At 45.3% G+C, this 18181-nt stretch overlaps 2 protein-coding genes across 4 annotated transcripts; both read right to left on the minus strand.

Moving 5' to 3' along the window:
* Nucleotides 1-704: 704 nt before the first annotated feature.
* LOC139558683 (zinc fingers and homeoboxes protein 1-like) lies at nt 705-6486 on the minus strand. Its single transcript, XM_071373993.1, has 3 exons — nt 6139-6486; nt 2767-5557; nt 705-2517 (listed from the first exon to the last, which is right to left on the minus strand). Exon 2 carries the CDS (start codon nt 5421-5423, stop codon nt 2781-2783), a length of 2643 nt encoding a protein of 880 aa, XP_071230094.1. The 5' UTR covers nt 5424-5557; nt 6139-6486; the 3' UTR covers nt 705-2517; nt 2767-2780.
* A 725-nt stretch (nt 6487-7211) lies between these two features.
* LOC139558962 (ATPase family AAA domain-containing protein 2-like) lies at nt 7212-16736 on the minus strand. 3 transcript variants are annotated; one of them, XM_071374502.1, is made up of 20 exons: nt 16608-16736; nt 15874-15982; nt 15624-15739; nt 15145-15319; nt 14871-14959; nt 14598-14757; nt 14375-14465; nt 13853-14167; nt 13517-13634; nt 13198-13384; nt 12748-12933; nt 12437-12572; nt 12130-12326; nt 11653-11812; nt 10455-10577; nt 9897-10037; nt 8848-9423; nt 8213-8337; nt 7905-8033; nt 7212-7703 (listed from the first exon to the last, which is right to left on the minus strand). In XM_071374502.1, the coding sequence occupies exons 2-20, from the start codon at nt 15925-15927 to the stop codon at nt 7671-7673; spliced, it is 3111 nt and encodes a 1036-aa protein (XP_071230603.1). In that variant the 5' UTR covers nt 15928-15982; nt 16608-16736; the 3' UTR covers nt 7212-7670. The 3 variants fall into 3 exon arrangements, with proteins under 3 accessions (XP_071230603.1, XP_071230604.1, XP_071230605.1); XM_071374503.1 differs by lacking the exons at nt 7212-7703; nt 7905-8033 and having other exon boundaries at nt 8212-8337; nt 8668-9423; XM_071374504.1 differs by lacking the exons at nt 7212-7703; nt 7905-8033 and having other exon boundaries at nt 8245-8337; nt 8918-9423.
* Between the last annotated feature and the right edge of the window lie 1445 nt (nt 16737-18181).

Consider the following 18181-nt stretch of genomic DNA (forward strand, 5'->3'; position numbering starts at 1 on the left):
TTTAACCCGTAATTTTCTTTGTTGAAAAAGTACAACTATGCATTGAAAGTTACTTACTTTAGAAAAAACTGCCATCTCAAGCAAATTGTGAATGAACCTGTATCATGTGTATTTTTAAAACCCATTTAAATTGAACAAAGTCACTGTCTTCCACTCATAGCTTAAAAGACTGAGGTAATGTTTACTAAATCCTGAATGACAGCACACATGCCTTTTTCATTTCATTTGGAAAACCAGCATACAAAGAAACCCACCCGAAAAAACTGAGCAGAATATTAACCTGGATTACTCCATATTTTGTAATTTAAGACTAACAAATAATTTGAACACATATAAAACAGTTTTGTAGAACCAAAGCACTGGTTCCATTTAAAACATAATCCAAAAACAGATGGCACTGATTTAAGTAATATTCACAAAGCTGTGAGATTTAAAAAAACGTTTTGTCAGTACATCAAAGAAAAAACATTGGGAAATTCCCTTCAACCTGGACACAATTTCACGATTTAAAAACGGTTCAAAGTTATTACATAACCTACAAGAAAAAGATAAGGATTTACCAAATCGAAATGTCTTGGATTTAGTTAAGATAGCAAGGTAAAATATTAATAAAATATCCCAGAAAACCAAATAGTATTTTCAACAAAGGTAATGTAAGAGATATATATATATATATTCTGAACAAAAATATAAACCCAACAAGCAACAATTTAAATGTTTTTACTGAGTTACAGTACATTTAAGGAAATCAGTCAATTTAAATAAATTCATTAGGTCCTAATATATGGATTTCACTTGACTGGGCAGCCATGGGTAGGCCTGGGAGAGCATAGGCCCACCCACTGGGGATCGCTCTGGATAAGAGCGTCTGCTAAATGACTTAAATGTAAATGTAAGTACTTTTCCCCACAAGGGAAAAGGGTTTTATTACAGACAGAAATACTGCTCAGTTTCATCAACTGTCTGGGTGGCTGGTCTCAGACGATCGTGCAGGTGAAGAAGCCAGATGTGGAGGTGCTGGGCTGGCGTGGTTACACGCGGTCTGTGGTTGTGAGGCCGGTTGAACGTACTGCCAAATTCTCTAAAATGAAGTGGCTTATGGTCGAGAAATGAACATTAAATTATCAGCCAACAGCTCTGGTGGACATTCTTGCAATCAGCATACCAATTCCACACTCCCTCAAAACTTGAGACATCTGTGGCATTGTGTTGTGTGACAAAACTGCACATTTTAGTACCCTTTTATTTCCCCCAGCATTGTGTAATATTCATGCCGTTTAATCAGCTTCTTGATATGCCACACCTATCAGATGATGGATTATCTTGGCAAAGGAGAAATGGTCACTAACAGGGATGTCAATAAATTTGCACAAAATTTGAGAGAAATAAGCCAGTTTTGCACCCTCTCGGGCTTGTGCGGTGGAAGAGATCTTCGTGCGCTATACTCAGCCTTGTCTCAGGGTAGTAAGTTGGTTGTCTGTTTATCTCTCTAGTGTTGTGGGGCTGTGCTTTGGCAAAGTGGGTGGGGTTATATCCTGGCTGGTTGGCCCTGTCCGGGGGTATTATCGGACAGGCCCAGTGTCCCCCGACCCCCTGGTCTCAACCTCCAGTATCTATGCTGCAATAGTCTATGTGCCGGGGGGTGGCTAGGGTCACTATTTCGTATCTGGTAATATTCTCCTGTCTTATCTGGTGTCCTGTGTGAACTTAAGTATGCTCCCATCTCTCTCTCTCTGAGGACCTGAGCCCTAGGACCATGCCTCAGGACTACCTGGCCTGAGGACTCCTGGCTGTCCCCAGTCCACCTGGTCGTGCTGCTGATCCAGTTTCAACCCTGGTTATGGAACTCTGACCTGTTCACCGGACGTGCTACCTTGTCCCTCACCTGCTGTCGCAACCTCTGAACGAGCCATGAAAAGCCAACTGACGTTTTACTCCTGAGGTGCAGACTTGTTGCACCCTCTACAACCACTGTGATTATTATTTGACCCTGCTGGTCATCTATGAACATTTGAATATCTTGTTGAACGATCTGGCATTAATGGCTGTGTACTCTTATAATCTTCACCGCCACAGCCAGAAGAGGACTGGCCACCCCTCAGAGCCTGGTTCCTCTCTAGGTTTCTTCCTAGGTTCCTGCCTTTCTAGGGAGTTTTTCCTAGCCACCGTGCTTCAGCATTGCTTGCTGTTTGGCATTTTAGGCTGGGTTTCTGTATAAGCACTTTGTAACATCTGCTGATTTAAAAAGGGCTTTATAAACAACATTTGATTTGATGATTTGTGCATATGGAAAATTTCAGGGATATTTTATTTCCGCTCGTGAAACATGGGACCAACACTTTATATGTGGCGTTTATATTTTTGTTCAGTATATTATCCCTTGCTAAAATTATTTGGCATCATACATCTTCTCGCTTCTTTGTGCCTGGTTGGTCCACGCAGTATAACACCAAAACACTTGGTACATTTCACCTGTGTTTTCCATCTCTTCTCTTCTGTAGGCAAACAATGAGCATTCTGTGGGAGCAAAACACGTCATAATTAAGAAAACATGAGATAAGTGTGCAAATTTCCTCACTGACTGTATAAAGAGGAAATCAAGGTCAAAAGTAATTCAATTTGTATTAGGCAAATTTTTATTAAATTCAGAGGAAAGATCTTGGTAACATTTAATAATAATAATAATAATTCAGGACACACAAGTAACAAATGCCTTTACAATTAGAAAATGTCCTCATTCTACACATCCTTGTCATCATCACTCACCTGGACCTTTTAAATCACTGATCTTCCGATTCTGACTGTGATTGCTTGAAACATTGAGGCTCTTCCGTGGTTTCATTGTCATTCGTTTCATCTTCATCATTGTTATTTTCATCATCTTTGTTGTCAATGTTGTTTTCTTCATCATCCCCTTTCTCTTTCACTTCCATCTCTCCCTCACTGTCACCGTGTGTCTCCTCTTTACCATCACTGAAAGGGTCAAGGCCCTTCTCTTCCCTCCTGCTGATCTCTGCAAACCAGTCCCGCACCTGCTCATAGCTCATACTGGACTTGGCCACCAGTTCATCCAAATCTTTCTCATTTAAGACCTTATGCTTGAGGTAGTGCTCCTTTAAAATCTCTTTACCCGTCTTGACTTTGATGGTAGGGGGTGTTTGTTTGCAGGGGTATGGCCGCCTCGTCCTCCTGGACCAACCACGAAAGCGTTTCCGTGGCTTCTTCTTAAGTTCACCTCCGTTCATTGCCTCGTTAACCTTTCCACTCTGGTACAAGTAGTACCACTTCAGGTTACTGTTCTTGCAGGCATAACGGGTGTCTCCAAACCAGTTGACGATGTAGGTTCTGGGTAACCCGCTCTCCTTGGCCATCTTGTCGTACTCTTCAGCAGAGGGCCACTGGGTACGAACAAAGGCGCTTTTCAGGACGTGGAGCTGCTCTGGGGTTTTCTTCATTATCTTCCGGCCGCTGGATGGCGTCCGAGCTTCTTGCCCAGAGGGAGGCACTTTGACCATTTCACTCTCTAGCTCCTCTGTGCCATCAGAGTCCACTGGCATTTTTCTCCTCTCAGAGAACCAGGCGTCCACCTCTCGCCTGGTCAGTTTAGTCTCCATCCTCAACCTACTTAGCTCCTCATCGCCTGGCGTGTCAGACTTCTGGTAGCTGGCCTCCAAAAGCAGAAGCTGCTCCGGAGTCTTTTCCTTGAACTTCTGAGGTGTGAAGTCAGGAAAGGCGTGGCGGAACTTGATTCGTGGATCATAGATGGGCCCTTGGGTTGTGAGAGAGGATTCACTGGCTTCGTCGCTGGAGTCGATCACAATGGCTGTGCTGCTGCTGCCGTCGTTACTGTTGGTGTTGACTGAAATGTCATTTAAGGCAACGCCTTGGTGGTCCTTTGAGTTGCGTTGGTTGTAACGTGTGTCGCTGAACCACTTCTTTATTGCTCTTTTGGTGAGGTTAGTGACCTTCATCAGCCGAGAGATTTCTGCCTCAGTGGCAAACTGTCTCCTTAGGTAACTGGCCTTCAGCTCTGCTAGCTGCTCCTTGGATTTTTTGGGTCGTGCTCCCAGGGAATCGGTACTGAGTGGAGAAGCGGTCTCAGAGGTGGAGGGTTCTGGCACCTTACTGACACTGGTTCTGGGGTTGGGGACCCCAGCAACAGCTAATGTGATGGGTGAGGCCACAGGGACAGCGTTGCCACCCCCTACCTGAGTCAAAACCATCCCTGGCTGCCCTACAATCTGACAAGTCTGAAAGATGGACTGCAGGCCATTGGCTGCCGTAGCAAAATTGGCTGGGATGACAGTGATGGTCTGTGGCACCGCCTGCACTGAGCCGTTGAACTTCTTCCTCCTGGCCTCCTCCACCTCCTCTGGGGTCCAGCTCACACCGTGCTTCAGCCGCTGGGCAGAGAACCAGACCTTTATCTGCTCCTCTGTGAACTTGGTTTGTGCTGCTAGACCCATGATCTCTGACACAGATGGGTAAGGGAACCTATTATAGGCACTGACCAGCAGGACATTATTGTCCATGGCCCCATTGTATGTGGGGATACTACTGACCGGGATGAGGAGCTGGGTCTGGGAGGTCTGCTGATTCTGCAAGGCAGACAGAACTTGAGCCAAAGTCCCTGGAGGGAGCATTGTGGTGGAGTTGGTGGTCTTTATTTGGAGCACGTTTGGGCTGTTGATCATTATGCTTTGCTGAATAGGTTGAATGGTCAGAGGGGTTGACACAGCCACTACAGTGGGGGTGACAGGAGGGGGGGCCACCTCCTCTCTCTCTTCCCCATCACTCTCCACTTTAATGACACTGTAATCTGCCATTTTGTGTGACCCTGTAAACTTCTTGGCCTCAGCCCTACTCTTGAGCTTCATGATTGGTGTCTTGCTTAGGGCAATACCCTTACAGGATGTGTCCTCATCCTCCTCAACAAAACTGCCATCAAAGGTCAAGTCATTGACTCTCTGCTCAAAGATGGTTTGATTGTTGCTCTTCACCATGGTCCTGGTGAAATTGTCTTCTCCAGGGTGGTGGCGTGCATTATGCTCCAACAATGCATCATACCTCTTGGTGTGAAAGTCACATTCAACACACACATAAGATGAGTTTAGAACTATATTTGGGTGCTCAGTGTCCACATGCAAGGTAAACATATTGAGCTGTGATGTCTGAAAGCTGCAGTACTTGCACTCATAACCTCCTTCTGCCGTACTCGAGTCCATCGTTTTAATGAAGTGGTCCATGGCCTGTGCGTCTTCCTCACTCGGGTTGCTTTCAGTTGAGTTTTCCACAGGACAGTTAGCAGCCCCCTCGTCAGTCTGTCCGTCTCCCTCTGTAACGACCTCCATGTCAGGGTCTGAATCCACCATTTCAACGGGAGGGAACATGCAAGGTGTTGTTGTTTTTCTTCTGCTCGCCATTGTGTCTTATCTGCGCTTGTGTTGAATATATATATAAAAAATAAAATCAAAATGTAATCAATTTTAGTTCAGCCCTTGTTGATCCATGCAGATTACTTCAGGAGTTCAAACTTGAAAGTTGACATCCTTAAATCCTGCAAGAGATAGATACATATTAGATGCACATAATTGAGAGACAAATTCAAGGTCTAAACATAAATGGCTATCTACTGCAGTGTACTTTAACAGATTGTTGTAGGTGTGGTGGGACATGTATAGAATGTTTCATTTCACTAATACATTTGCAAGTCGCTACATTGTTTCCACTGCCAATACTAAAAACTCTCACAATTGAAGTCTTCGAATAGCGCAAGCGCTCCACAGAAACACCCTTAATAAGTGGCTGTTAATATGCATTCTAGCCCAAAGCAAAATGATTTGAGAAAACTGCAGGACAAGACATTTTATTCCTAAATCGATGTAGTATTACTAATGCTTCTGTATCGTATCATTAGTCTGCTAACTACCAGTGTGTTAACCAACTTGTCAGTCAGTCACACTGCAAATAATATTCATCTGTCACTTGTCCCTTGTGCCGGTCACGAGTGTACGGTATTTTTCTGTTTTGGGGGGGATGGGAGTATTTAGCAAAAAGTGGGAAATGAGTCAGAACTTATTCATTTCAACTATTACGTGTGTAAAACTAACTTCACGTGGTGTTCATTTTATTACCTACCCGTGCAGAGAACTGTCGCTTACAAGCATCTTGCAACAACCAGTTAGCTTCCAATCTGACTGCTGATGCGCCGTCTTCCGCCTTTGCCCAGTCGTTCCCTCCCCAACAAATGCACTGTCGACTCCGGCAGTGGCCCACAGGAGCAACCAGTCCATCTGTTGTTAACATAGACGCAGAGCAGAATAGTGAATGCGCCGAGATTCGTTTGGTTTTTCACTCCCTTTCCCTTTGCCTACAAAACATCACCTTGTTTGGTTTGTTCATGCATTTAAACCGGCCTAGATGTAGACACCGATGGTTCATCGAATCTAACGATAGTCATTTTTTATTTCCTTCTTCCTCTTCTTCGGTGGGGTTTATCGGCGGTTGGCATTCAACGTTATGGTGCATTACCGCCACCTACTGTACTGGAGTGTGGGCCAGCCTTGTTGCTTTTAAATAAGATAAAAATATTTGATACTATATCTAATTAAGTTCTACTCAATATACTCTTTAAATTAATGTCCTGTATCTAATTCTCCCTCTGATACTGCCCACAATGTAGCAATACATGTTCCACGGTCTCTGTTTCCTGGCAGTAATCACACATTCCTGTTGAATGCTTTCCTATCAAATTTAAAGTCTTATTTCAACCAGCTGTGTCCCACCCTTAATCTTGTAATAATAGCCTATCCTCCCCTCACCAACTTTCCTCTGCCCTTAGTATCTCTATTCCACTGCTCCTGCCATCTCTGCACCATCACTGTCAGGCTTTTTGCCTCTGCCTTGCTCATTGAAACAACATCCCCAACTACTAAGTGCTTGTTTAGCCAGTACATCAACTGCCTTGTTCCCCTCCACCCCCACATGGGCTGGGACACAAGTACATCTTATCTGTATACCAATCTGTCTAATCCTGCCATGGGTTTGTAGTACATCATAAAGCAGGTATTGTCTGCTACGTGAGGCTCATTATGTAGATAATCTTAAGAAGAACTAACCCCTTCTCAAATATCCTAAAGGCCCATAAATATGTTGATGTGAAATGTTTGAAAAGGAGGATAAAATTGCCCCATAAAGAAATCAAAGTCATACAAAATATATAAATACTTTAATAATATGCAATTAAAAAAGGTAGACTCAGTGATATGACAGATGCAGAAAGTAAACTGTATAGTGGGTCAATTTCCGCAACAACTAAGTGTTGAAGCACAAGTTATTAACTTCTCCACTGTTTTGGTCCCGTGGTTCCCACACTGTAAGAGCGTGAAGTGAACCCGTGCATATGCGCACATACTGTGTGTGACTGATTTCAGACAAATGCATACATAAAAATACACACTGTATTAGTCAGTCACAAGTAAGAAAAATATACAAGTCTCAAGTCAATTCTGACTCAAGTCCGTGCCTCTGAAATACTATAAATTATGGTAACCACATTTCTGACCAATGTAATGCATGATTAGGCCCATTGTAATAGGTAAAAAAGAGAACATCTTGAAATGCATCATTTTATTACAATATGGAAAATAGGAAAACATCAAGGGAAGAAGTTAGGAAAAGTTGTCGATTTCTCTCTTCATTTCCTAAAATGAGTGGAAGGAAAATGTACGTCAAAGTATAAATCACTTATCAAGATTTTAAGTCATTCAAGTGACTCACATGCACATACACCAGTTAACTAATTATGCACATATTTCAATGTAGGGAATGGTTTGTTTCCATACTCATCAGTATATTTCCTACAACAAGTGATGTAAAAGACTGATAAGTTGTAAGCCACATACCTGTAAGAGCTCTGTCTTATCAAAGTTCTTGCGGTGTCTGTAGATGCTCTGACACAACAGAGCATACAGCTTCTCCAGCTGATGCACCTCATAGCCCTCAGTCTTGGACACAACTCTTTTGAGCAATTCCTGGACAATAAATTATACACAATTCAATGTATGAATATAGGATGAATGAATAAGTGTTTGGCTGTGACTTGCCATGACCATATTTCTGGTCTACAATTTTCTGGGTGTAGTTCTGATACAACTACATTGTAAGAAGCATGGCCTAACTTTCTAAAAAAAAAACTGGGTCAGGAGGTTACCTTGAGTTTGTCGTGGTCCACGACCAGCTGAGGGGTCTTCTGGGTCAGGATCTCCAGGGCCTTGTCCACGTCGATCAACTGCTGCTGCTGCACCAGAGTCCTGGTGGCACGGGTCACACGCCTCACTTTTGGAAGGAAACACAGGAAGCAATCAGGAGGGTGTGACGGGGAGCTGATAAGCTCAAGTCCCTTTAATCAGTGCTGGCTGAACAGGCTAATGCTAACACAACGGGCTATTGGTGTTGATATGCACATCTCCTAACATGCAAATGAGGTTTCTACCCAGTAACATTGGATCTCAAGCATTAAGTAGGGGGGCATGGTTTCCTATTCTAGAACTAAGGCACAGAAGACACAATTACAAGCATTTGCGCAATTAATGTAGTTTGATTTTCTACAACAAAGTCAACCATGCTGTGGTGAACACATTTACAACCAAAGGAACTCACTCTTACAGAGTATTTAAATCAGTGGAGCGATGGATGTATCCCTTTAACTGATGTGCTGTGTTGAGTTAAAGCTCTCCAACAGCTGGAGCCCAAGAGGCCAAAGGTCAGTGAAACTGAATGAGCTGTTCCCTGAGGCCAGAAGAAGTAGCTTGCTTGCGGCCCAGGTCCGGGACCCATAATACAGACCTATGTCCCAGTCATCCTCCAACCTTTCAGGCTCTTTGGTCTTTGTGGTGTGTTTCTCCCCCTGATCTACCTCCTTTGTAGGGGTGTTGTTGACTGGACTTGGGTCACGTTCCACTGGAGGGCTGGCAGGCTGGTGGTTGTCTCCATTGACTGCCACCACTGGACTGGCTTGGATCCCAGATTGGACCTGTGTGAGGCCTGGCTGGTGTGAGTCATCTGTGGGGTCTGGAGCTTGCTGTTGCCAGTCTCCATTGGGGATGGGAGTGGTGGTGGGCTGCTCTGCAACACAGGCCTCTTCCACATCCTCAGCAGGCTTAGTGGTCTTCTCTGAGGTACACTCCATAGGGGAGTCTCCACAGCCGTTCTCTAGAATAGTCTCCAAAGCCTTAGCTTGTTTCTCTTCGCCCTCCTCTATGCCATCACTCACACCCGCTTCTTCCTCCCCTGAGTTTGTGATCTCCTTGTTCGAAGAAAAGGAAGAAGTAGGTTTATTTGTATTCTTCTTTATGATGCCGAAGCTCCATTTGCTTTCGCGTCGTGTTTTGGGCGGTTTCTTTTCACGGGCTAGAGGACAGGCTAGGAAAGTTAAAATAGAGAAGAGAAGGTCATTTAACATGATAGAGAACGGGACAGACAGAAAGAGACTTCTCTATATCATCTTCCTCTCCTTCCTGGCTCTCAATTTCTGCTCTTGCCTGCCATCGTGGTTTTCTAACTCTGGTCTTGTCTTTTGACTGGTTCACTCAACTGGAAAGCATCCTCCTCCTCTTTCACTGTGGCTACACTTGCTTCTGTTCCTGTCCTGATCCTTGGCACTTCCACTTTCTATCACTCATAACACATCTGGGAGGTATTAGTTTTTGCCCTTAAACGTTTAAACACTGATAATAACTGCTTATGTACTGCAAATCAAGCAGTAAAAAGCTAAATCCTGAGTGCTGTCCCTTGGTGGTTGACCAGCGTCTACCATCATTTCCACTGGATGCTCCTCTGCTCTGTAACAAATAACCTACCAATAAACAGTTATGGAGTAGAGTGGTGAGACTTACGTGCGGGCCGTGGGGTGTTGGCAGTGAACGGGGTGCTGGCGTCTTTGCCAGTGTTACCGCCTAGCCTCTTGGACTCGGCAAATCCTTCCTCTCTGGGCAAGGTCTGGTAGTAGGAGGGGGCAAACTTTGAGGACGTGCACCCTGTTAGTAGACATAAACATGTTGTTAGCATTGTCAATGAAGACGAAGATGTTTTAAGGAAAATAAGAGAGGGTTCATCTAATCATTGGACAAATAGTTAAAGAAGCCGACACGAGACACTGAAACTAAAACAATAGCTAGCTGAACTCACATTTTTTTATATTTAACTAGGCAAGTCAGTTAAGAACAAATTCTTATTTACAATGACGGCCTACCAAAAGGAATGGTTAGATTTAGAGTAAGGGTTAAGGTTAAGTTTAGGGCTAGTACATAGTTAGTTGAAATGTTGTCCATCTGTAGATGCTCTACAGACTATCCAAATAAAGTGTTACTGAGAGGTTTTACCATGTAGGCTAGGTCACTACTTCAGCGTTCAAATCACAGCAATATGTCAAAGTTATAAGCAGCAGCAGTTACCTCTCTTGTTGCGCGACTCTCTGATCTGCTCACAGATTCTGTTAAAGTCCTCGTCTAGTTCGTCGCGGATGATGGCGTGGGTCGTGTCCTTCAGGGCACAAGCCCGGTGACGAATCTGACGATCTGGAAACACAAAGAGAGAGAGACATTGATGACAGAGGTACACAGTAGGGGGCCTCGTCATCCATGGGACCTACTAACGGCAGCAGAACAACGAGAACGGACAGAAATATCTTCAGAGAGATACCGAACAAAAAGAATGTAGCATACAAGGCGGTGACCCGTTCCTGTAGGTTCATGCTCTACAACATTCGCAGAGTACGACCCTGCCTCACACAGGAAGCGGCGCAGGTCCTAATCCAGGCACTTGTCATCTCCCGTCTGGATTACTGCAACTCGCTGTTGGCTGGGCTCCCTGCCTGTGCCATTAAACCCCTACAACTCATCCAGAACGCCGCAGCCCATCTGGTGTTCAACCTTCCCAAGTTCTCTCACGTCACCCCGCTCCTCCGCTCTCTCCACTGGCTTCCAGTTGAAGCTCGCATCCGCTACAAGACCATGGTGCTTGCCTACGGAGCTGTGAGGGGAACGGCACCTCCATACCTTCAGGCTCTGATCAGGCCCTACACCCAAACAAGGGCACTGCGTTCATCCACCTCTGGCCTGCTCGCCTCCCTACCTCTGAGGAAGTACAGTTCCCGCTCAGCCCAGTCAAAACTGTTCGCTGCTCTGGCCAATGGTGGAACAAACTCCCTCACGACGCCATGTCAGCGGAGTCAATCACCACCTTCCGGAGACACCTGAAACCCCACCTCTTTAAGGAATACCTAGGATAGGATAAAGTAATCCTTCTAACCCCCCCCCCCCCCCCCCTTAAAAGAGTTAGATGCACTATTGTAAAGTGGTTGTTCCACTGGATATCATAAGGTGAATGCACCAATTTGTAAGTCGCTCTGGATAAGAGCGTCTGCTAAATGACTTAAATGTTAATGTAAATGCATACTCATTGGAGTAAGATTAGCCTGGTCCCAGATCTGTTTGTGATGTCTTGCTAACTCCTATGGTTGTTGGCAAGACAGCGCAAACAGATCTGGAACCAGGCTAGAATTACACGTCAGTTATAATTTAATAATAATAATAATAACAACAACAACAACAGCACTCGGGTTTAGTGAGGTGGAGACGGTTGTAGGTATACCAGATGGGTCGCTGTCAGGGTTGTACTCCAAGGCGTTCTTCCAGATCAGGTCCACGTCGTTGACAAACTCCCTGACGGTCATGTACTTGTGGAGGTCAACCTTGGACAGTACAGTGGAGAGGTCCATGGGATGCCTGATCACCTTAATATAGTCAGGAACCTGGCGAGAGAAGAAGACAAACCATTGATAAGATGGGGGACACAATACCACTCTGGTTGTTTCGGATGAGAGCGTCGGTAAAGGAGCGAAGCTACAGAAATCTGAGGTGACAACAGTGCATCCCCCTAAGGGGCCAGAGCTCACTTAGAATGCATGTACTTGTATTCAGACTTGCTAGTTAAGTATTGACTAAGTTTGGGTCCGTCAACATTCAGCTTCCATTAGAGTAATCTTGACTAGCACCCTGGACTACAACAACGCAAAAACACCTCTTTCCTTCCTTGTTCCTCTCTTTTCCCCCAGTGTTTTCTCCCTACCTCTTCGATGTCCACAGGCTTAGTGAAGGCCTTGAAGCGTTTGTCCTGGGAGAGGCGCTCGGTGACGTTGCGCAGGAACAGCCTCAGCTCCCTGAGTGTGTCCTCCTCCTGCTCCTCCAAACGCAGACGCTCCCTCTCACTCATCTGCCTGGGGGGAGGAGGGGGGGCAAGGGGGAGCACCTCCATGGCATGCATCACTGAGGCAGGGGAGGGGGAGGAAGAGGGGGGTAAAGAAGGAGGGTTAAAATGGAAACAAACAGCAATTATACCAAGTGATTATCAAAAGCCATAAATATCTAGTAGGTACAGGCTTTCTTCTTGGACGCGGGTGCCTTGGCAGTCTGGCTAAGGATGAGATTCTCAAAGAACTTCCTTCTCTCCTGCTGGGTGGGAATTTGGATAGAGTGCACCTCGCCGTACTCCATCCGGAACAGAGTCTGGATCTGAGAGAGACAAAGTGTAGAATAGTTACCTCAGTGACTATTTACTGAAGTGTAAAAAAAAAGAAAGTGGTTACGAATCTACTCATGGGTTGAGTAGCCCAGTAAGGTCCAGGGATCACTTCTCTACAGTACTTGTAGTGTAATGTATGGCGGGGGAGGCCCAGATATGACCTACCTCGTCGGCCAGGTCGTGGTGAGCCACGTTGCTGGTGGCCAGCAGCATGATGGGGGAGAAGGAGGGGATGTCCTGCAGCAGGCTGAGGAAGGTGGCCTTGAGGGCCGAGCCCACCGTGTCCCACCACTGCTGGATGTGGGGGATGTACATTATGCTGGGGGAGGTCCGCTTGGCCTCGCAGAACACCTGGGGCAGGCAGGGCGAGAGGGGCTAAGAGGTCAATGACTGTGTATCACTTGCCAACCTAGCACTTAGGTCGGCATTCAAACTATCAGCACTGCACCGACATCTCGCTGCATTTGACTTAGTAATTATGTGCTTGATGGAGTTAGCCTTTCTACAATGAAGTCAACTCTGGGTCTATAATTCTCTGCACCACAAATGAGTGGAGCAGGTCGGTGTGCATTTTAACATTTCACTTCTAAAGGCTACATTTCTTCCAGCCAGTACCTGTGCACAGGCCTCCTCGGGCGAGGTACAGCTGACTCCAAACAGCACAGCCATGTCCAGGGTGTAGACGGTGAACTTCTCCAGGGCGTGGAGCACGGCGGGGGCCAGGTGGGAGCTCTGACCCGCCCCGGGACGCCCAGCCAGCAGCAGCCTGGGCCGGTAGGTGGTAGGGTGGCAGATCGCACTCCTGGAACAGAGGCGAGCGGAGAGGTGAAGTGAATGGAGACTCGGGGATGTGATTATGAATGGAAACAATGAAAATAGGGTGTTTCTTTCAGGGCAGAACGTATCTACATATTACAGGTAATCTACATCTTACCTGGCAAAATGGAGGAAGCTCCCTTTGGTGGTGGTCTGTTTGGTGATGGAATTATTGGACGAGGGGCCCTCGTCCCCACTGTACATGATTTCATCCTCCAGAATGCTGTCTGTCAGATCTGACCAAAGGAAAAACGTGATCAAGTAATTGCATCAACTGAACTTAACCAATGATCCACTCTAATAGTGACCTAGCTTGGTCCCACATCTGTTTGTGTTGTATAGCCAACATTGGCATGACATTGACCATAGGATTCGGCAAGACAGCACAAATCAATCTGGGACCAGATAACAATGGCCGTGACTTAGTTCTCAGACAAAACTTAACCCGACCCACCTGCATCCCTCTTCCTCTTGAGGCCCTGTTCGGCGTGGGGGAAGAGCTTCTGCACTGCGTCCAGCACGTTGGTGAGGGCGGGGCCCAGCAGGGGCGTAACCACAGGGGTCAGGGCCTTGGCAGGGGATGACACAGCCCTCTGGGAGGCTGGCACCATCTTCCTCATGGCGGCCACAAAGTCCCGGCTGTTGATGTTGATGGTGCCCACGTCCAGCAGGAGCTTCTGGGACGTGCCGTAGATCTGGGGGTAGCGCCGGCGCAGCGCGCACAGGGCCGCCTCGGCGCACACCGCCTTGATGTCGGCGCCGCAGTAGCCTGGGGTGCATAGGGGGAAGATGTTGCGGTTAATACGTGGCATGTGTCGGATTGACTGTGGAACTGTGTTAAATCGATAGATGAATTGTGGTGATCTGTCTGAATATTATGAGACAACAAAGCTATAGTTATTTTTGTTCTTACAATTATTGTACAATCTTGACTTGCCCAACGCTAGAGTTGATTTGGTATACATTAATCACCTACCGACACATTTATCAGCCAACTCTTCCAGGAAAGGATCGGACGGTGTAGGATTCCACTGTCTGGTGTGAATCTTCAGGATATCTTTCCGGGACTGAAGTTGTCGACAGAAATGAAAGATAAGTGCACAAATAAAAAGTAACGGCATGTAGGTCTCTCAAGTCAAAGGAAGATTTGGATGGACATTTGAGTTTTGCACGCACACATTACCTCAAGTGAGTCTTACCTCGCGATCAGGGAGGCCAAAGAGGAACTCCCTGTCGAAGCGTCCGGGGCGTCTGAGGGCGGGGTCGATGGAGTCCAGTCGGTTGGTGGCTCCGATCACCACCACCTCCCCTCGGCTATCCAGGCCATCCATTAGTGCCAGCAGGGTGGACACGATGGAACTGCAGGAAGGAACCACGAGTTGGAAGTATACAATGTTTAGTATGCAGGCACAATCAATGGTAAGTCTCTGTAATCAGTGGAGTGAGAAATGAGAGTGGCTGAAATGTCTCACCTGTGGATCTGGTCTTGACGACTGGAGCGAACCGGAGCCAACCCATCGATTTCGTCAAAGAAGATAATGGCTGGCCGCATCTGGTAAGCCTGTGGGTACAAATAATGAGTCATCCTATCAATGCAAGTATGTCTTTACAGAGTTACAACAAGAGACCAATATTGACTTGAGCAGGAAATGCTGATAGATAGGCAAATACTAGACTCAATGGTCTCACTAAGACTGAATGCACCAGTGATAACTATATTAATGATCTTTAGTGTGTTGACTGTACCTGTTCAAAGAGCAGCCTTAGCTGGCGTTCCGACTCTCCCACCCACTTGCTCAAGCAGTCGGCCCCCTTCCTCATGAAGAAGGCCACCTTCCTCTCCCCCTGGCTGCACTCGTTGGCCAGCGCTCTGGCCACCAGGGTCTTCCCCGTACCAGGGGGACCGTAGAACAGGCAGCCCCTGCAACAGACAGGGAATTTTCTTAGAATGGATCCTTGCAAAGGACTCAAATGATCAAAGAGCCAATGAAATGAAGAGTGGATGAGGCTGTGATTAGAGTTAGGGTTGGGGTGGGGCTTAAGTCCATTGACAGGATCCATTCTAGTTGCTCACCCAAGTAAGTTCCTCATCCTGTTGTAGGCTATTTCCTCACAATGTCATTATGGTAAGCTACCCCGAAGACAATGTAAATCAATAGTCAAAATAACTGCAAGTTACCCACGACAAAATATGTTAGCTATTCAACTCTAAAACAATTGCTCACCTTGGGGGCTGGATCCTGAATTTCTCAAACACCTCTGGGTAGAGCAGAGGGAAGACTACCATCTCCTTCAGGGCGGAAATGTGGCTTGTCAGACCGCCAACGGTGTCGAAGCGCACCTTTGGAGGGAAGAGAGGGGGATGGATCTTTACATAGGAGATGCAGTCTGATAACTTAGACCATATAATGTAAGCAAACCAACCTTTGAGATTAAAACGGCTTCAAATAATTTAATTGTGATGTTAGAGCTTACCGACTGGTCAATCGCCATGGGGTCGACATCCGCAAGACTTGCACCCATCTTCATTCTGTCCTTATGGATTCCCTAAATGCCCTCTTTGCGCAAATTCAGAGGCAGACACCTGAGAGGGATCCCAAATGAAAGAGATTGTGGTTTTGGCAAACTTATTCTGAGCAGAAGCTCAAAACCACACCGGATTCCACTGGTGTGAAATATTGGACAGATTTTGCTTTAAAATCCAAATAATGATATTCTGTTCGTGGTGTCAGTCTCATACAGAGAAACTCTTGAGCTACATCATGTGTTCACTACATAGGTCTGACACCCAATGAAGCTCACCAAGGAGATATCACCAGAATAACCAAGATGGAATCTTCATCTATTATTATTACATCATCGACCACCACCACTCATGATGTCATAGACACAGTTCAAAAACATTCAGGGATGGGGAATCATTGCTCTGCTCACCCATGTTCATTATCCTTTAAATATGATTCAATCGTGTCCAAGATAATATGCCATTATATATTATATTGACAAGACCCTACAAGAATACCCCATAGTCATGTATAACCATAACCATTTATAAGGACCCAACCCATGAAGCACAGCATTAAATGGACCCTACAACATATTTTGGTCAAAACAAAGATTTTTGGGGTCAAAACAAATAACTGGACACTATGAAACCAATGTACGGGCTAAGACTATTGGTAAAGGGCCAGTACTGTGAAGTACAGTACCGTGGGAGGGACCTGCCACTCCTTCGGCTGGTGGTGCGGACACTCCTGGCCACTGAGGCACTGATGTGGTAGCTCTCTCTAGTGGAAGATGCCTGGCGGTCGAAAAACATGGCGGCTTCTTCCTGGATTCTACAGATGAAACAGTGAGAGGCATAACATCATGATAAGCACTGATCTTGGCCACTAGTCAATAATTTCAGAGTGGGAGTGCTGATCTAGGATCAGTTTTGCTTTTTAGATCAGAATATTTTGTGGAGATATGCTCTGATAAAGGTCGACTGATCGAAAGCTTACCTACTATTAAAATACATTTGCATCTGACTTGAGGTGTGCAGACTTTTTCCTGTTTTTCCAGTTTCATATTTTGCCTCCAGCACCCTTTACTTATTGGTTTTGGGTGTGCGGTAGACTCTTCTTATTATATACGAGATCATCATGAATAACATGGACTGGGGACCTGATCCCAATCAGCACTTGTGGCATTGTTCCACGAAATGGGTGCCTTTTGATATTTTAAGTAGAAATTGTGCACCAATATTGAATATTAAAAGCCTGTTATATTAAATTAAGTGCCCTTCAATAAAGACCACATGGGGAATTTAATCTGATTATTTATATAGACTTGCTAAAGTGCCAAAATCCAGCATGTCCCTTCGTGCACCCTCTGCAGATTTTTACTAACTCAACCCTAAAATTCCTCAAAGTTCTCACCGTAATTGGACAGCCCTAGTTATTTTGTTGCTTTGACAAAGTCATTTCTGAAGATTATTATTTAATGTGATTAATTGACATCTTTCCCTCATTTTAAGGTCAAACCTGTTACGTGAAACAATTCCTTAAAACATTTTTTTGAAAGAAATGGAACATTGAATAGTCAAACCATAGTGTAAAAGCTTGTTCTACTCTTTTTGACCATTTGCTGGTGTTTTGTGGTGGAAAACACGTCAAACCTGTTACCCATAGATAGATAGGCTAGAAATGTTTTAACAATTTCATTTTTGGGGTGAAAAAGGGGGATTTATGGTTGAGTTAAGAGGAAATCGTCAATCCTTTACGGTCAACCCTGCTACTATATTTGGCACTTATGATAGTAATTTTTTCATTTAACCTCTTGAGATGGGAAAACATGTTTTTTTATGAAGTAGTGTGCTCTTTATGACAGAATGTTTCAATTAGATTAAATAAAGTTAATTGTTTTTTGGGACCAACTTCTCAAAAGGAATTGGTGGAACGACCCTGCTACGCTCATTAATTGAGATGAATAGTTAAGTAGTTCAGCAAAGAGTAATAACCATCCAGAGGTGCCTGGTAGCGAACCACTGCTTTTTTCTGTCGAGGTTCATAGCGCTTTCTGTTATTGTCGTCTTCATCGTGCTCCTCATCTCTGTCGTCCTCATCATCGTCATCCTCCTCACCATCAGAGTACTCTGGAAATAGGTATTGGACCAAAAGTTAATGAATTCATGTTTAGAGAGTTATGGTCAAACGTGACTTTGACCTAAACTACAATAGAAACAGACCTTCCGTTTCTTGTTTGGAAACTGCTTTTACAGTTGGACGATCAGTAGTCTTCT

The sequence above is a fragment of the Salvelinus alpinus genome, chromosome 29 (genome assembly GCF_045679555.1).
Source record: "Salvelinus alpinus chromosome 29, SLU_Salpinus.1, whole genome shotgun sequence".
Taxonomy (NCBI): Eukaryota; Metazoa; Chordata; class Actinopteri; order Salmoniformes; family Salmonidae; genus Salvelinus; species Salvelinus alpinus.

Bases quoted from the DNA above. Each gene is read 5' to 3' on its own strand.
- LOC139558683 (XM_071373993.1), bottom strand. From the start codon at position 5,423: ATGGCGAGCAGAAGAAAAACAACAACACCTTGCATGTTCCCTCCCGTT.
- LOC139558962 (XM_071374502.1), bottom strand. From the start codon at position 15,927: ATGAAGATGGGTGCAAGTCTTGCGGATGTCGACCCCATGGCGATTGAC. The intron at 14,758-14,870 runs GTGAGACATTTC...TCCTTCCTGCAG, and splicing joins CGTCAAGACCAGATCCACAG to TTCCATCGTGTCCACCCTGC. The intron at 12,573-12,747 runs GTAGGTCATATC...TGTCTCTCTCAG, and splicing joins ACCACGACCTGGCCGACGAG to ATCCAGACTCTGTTCCGGAT.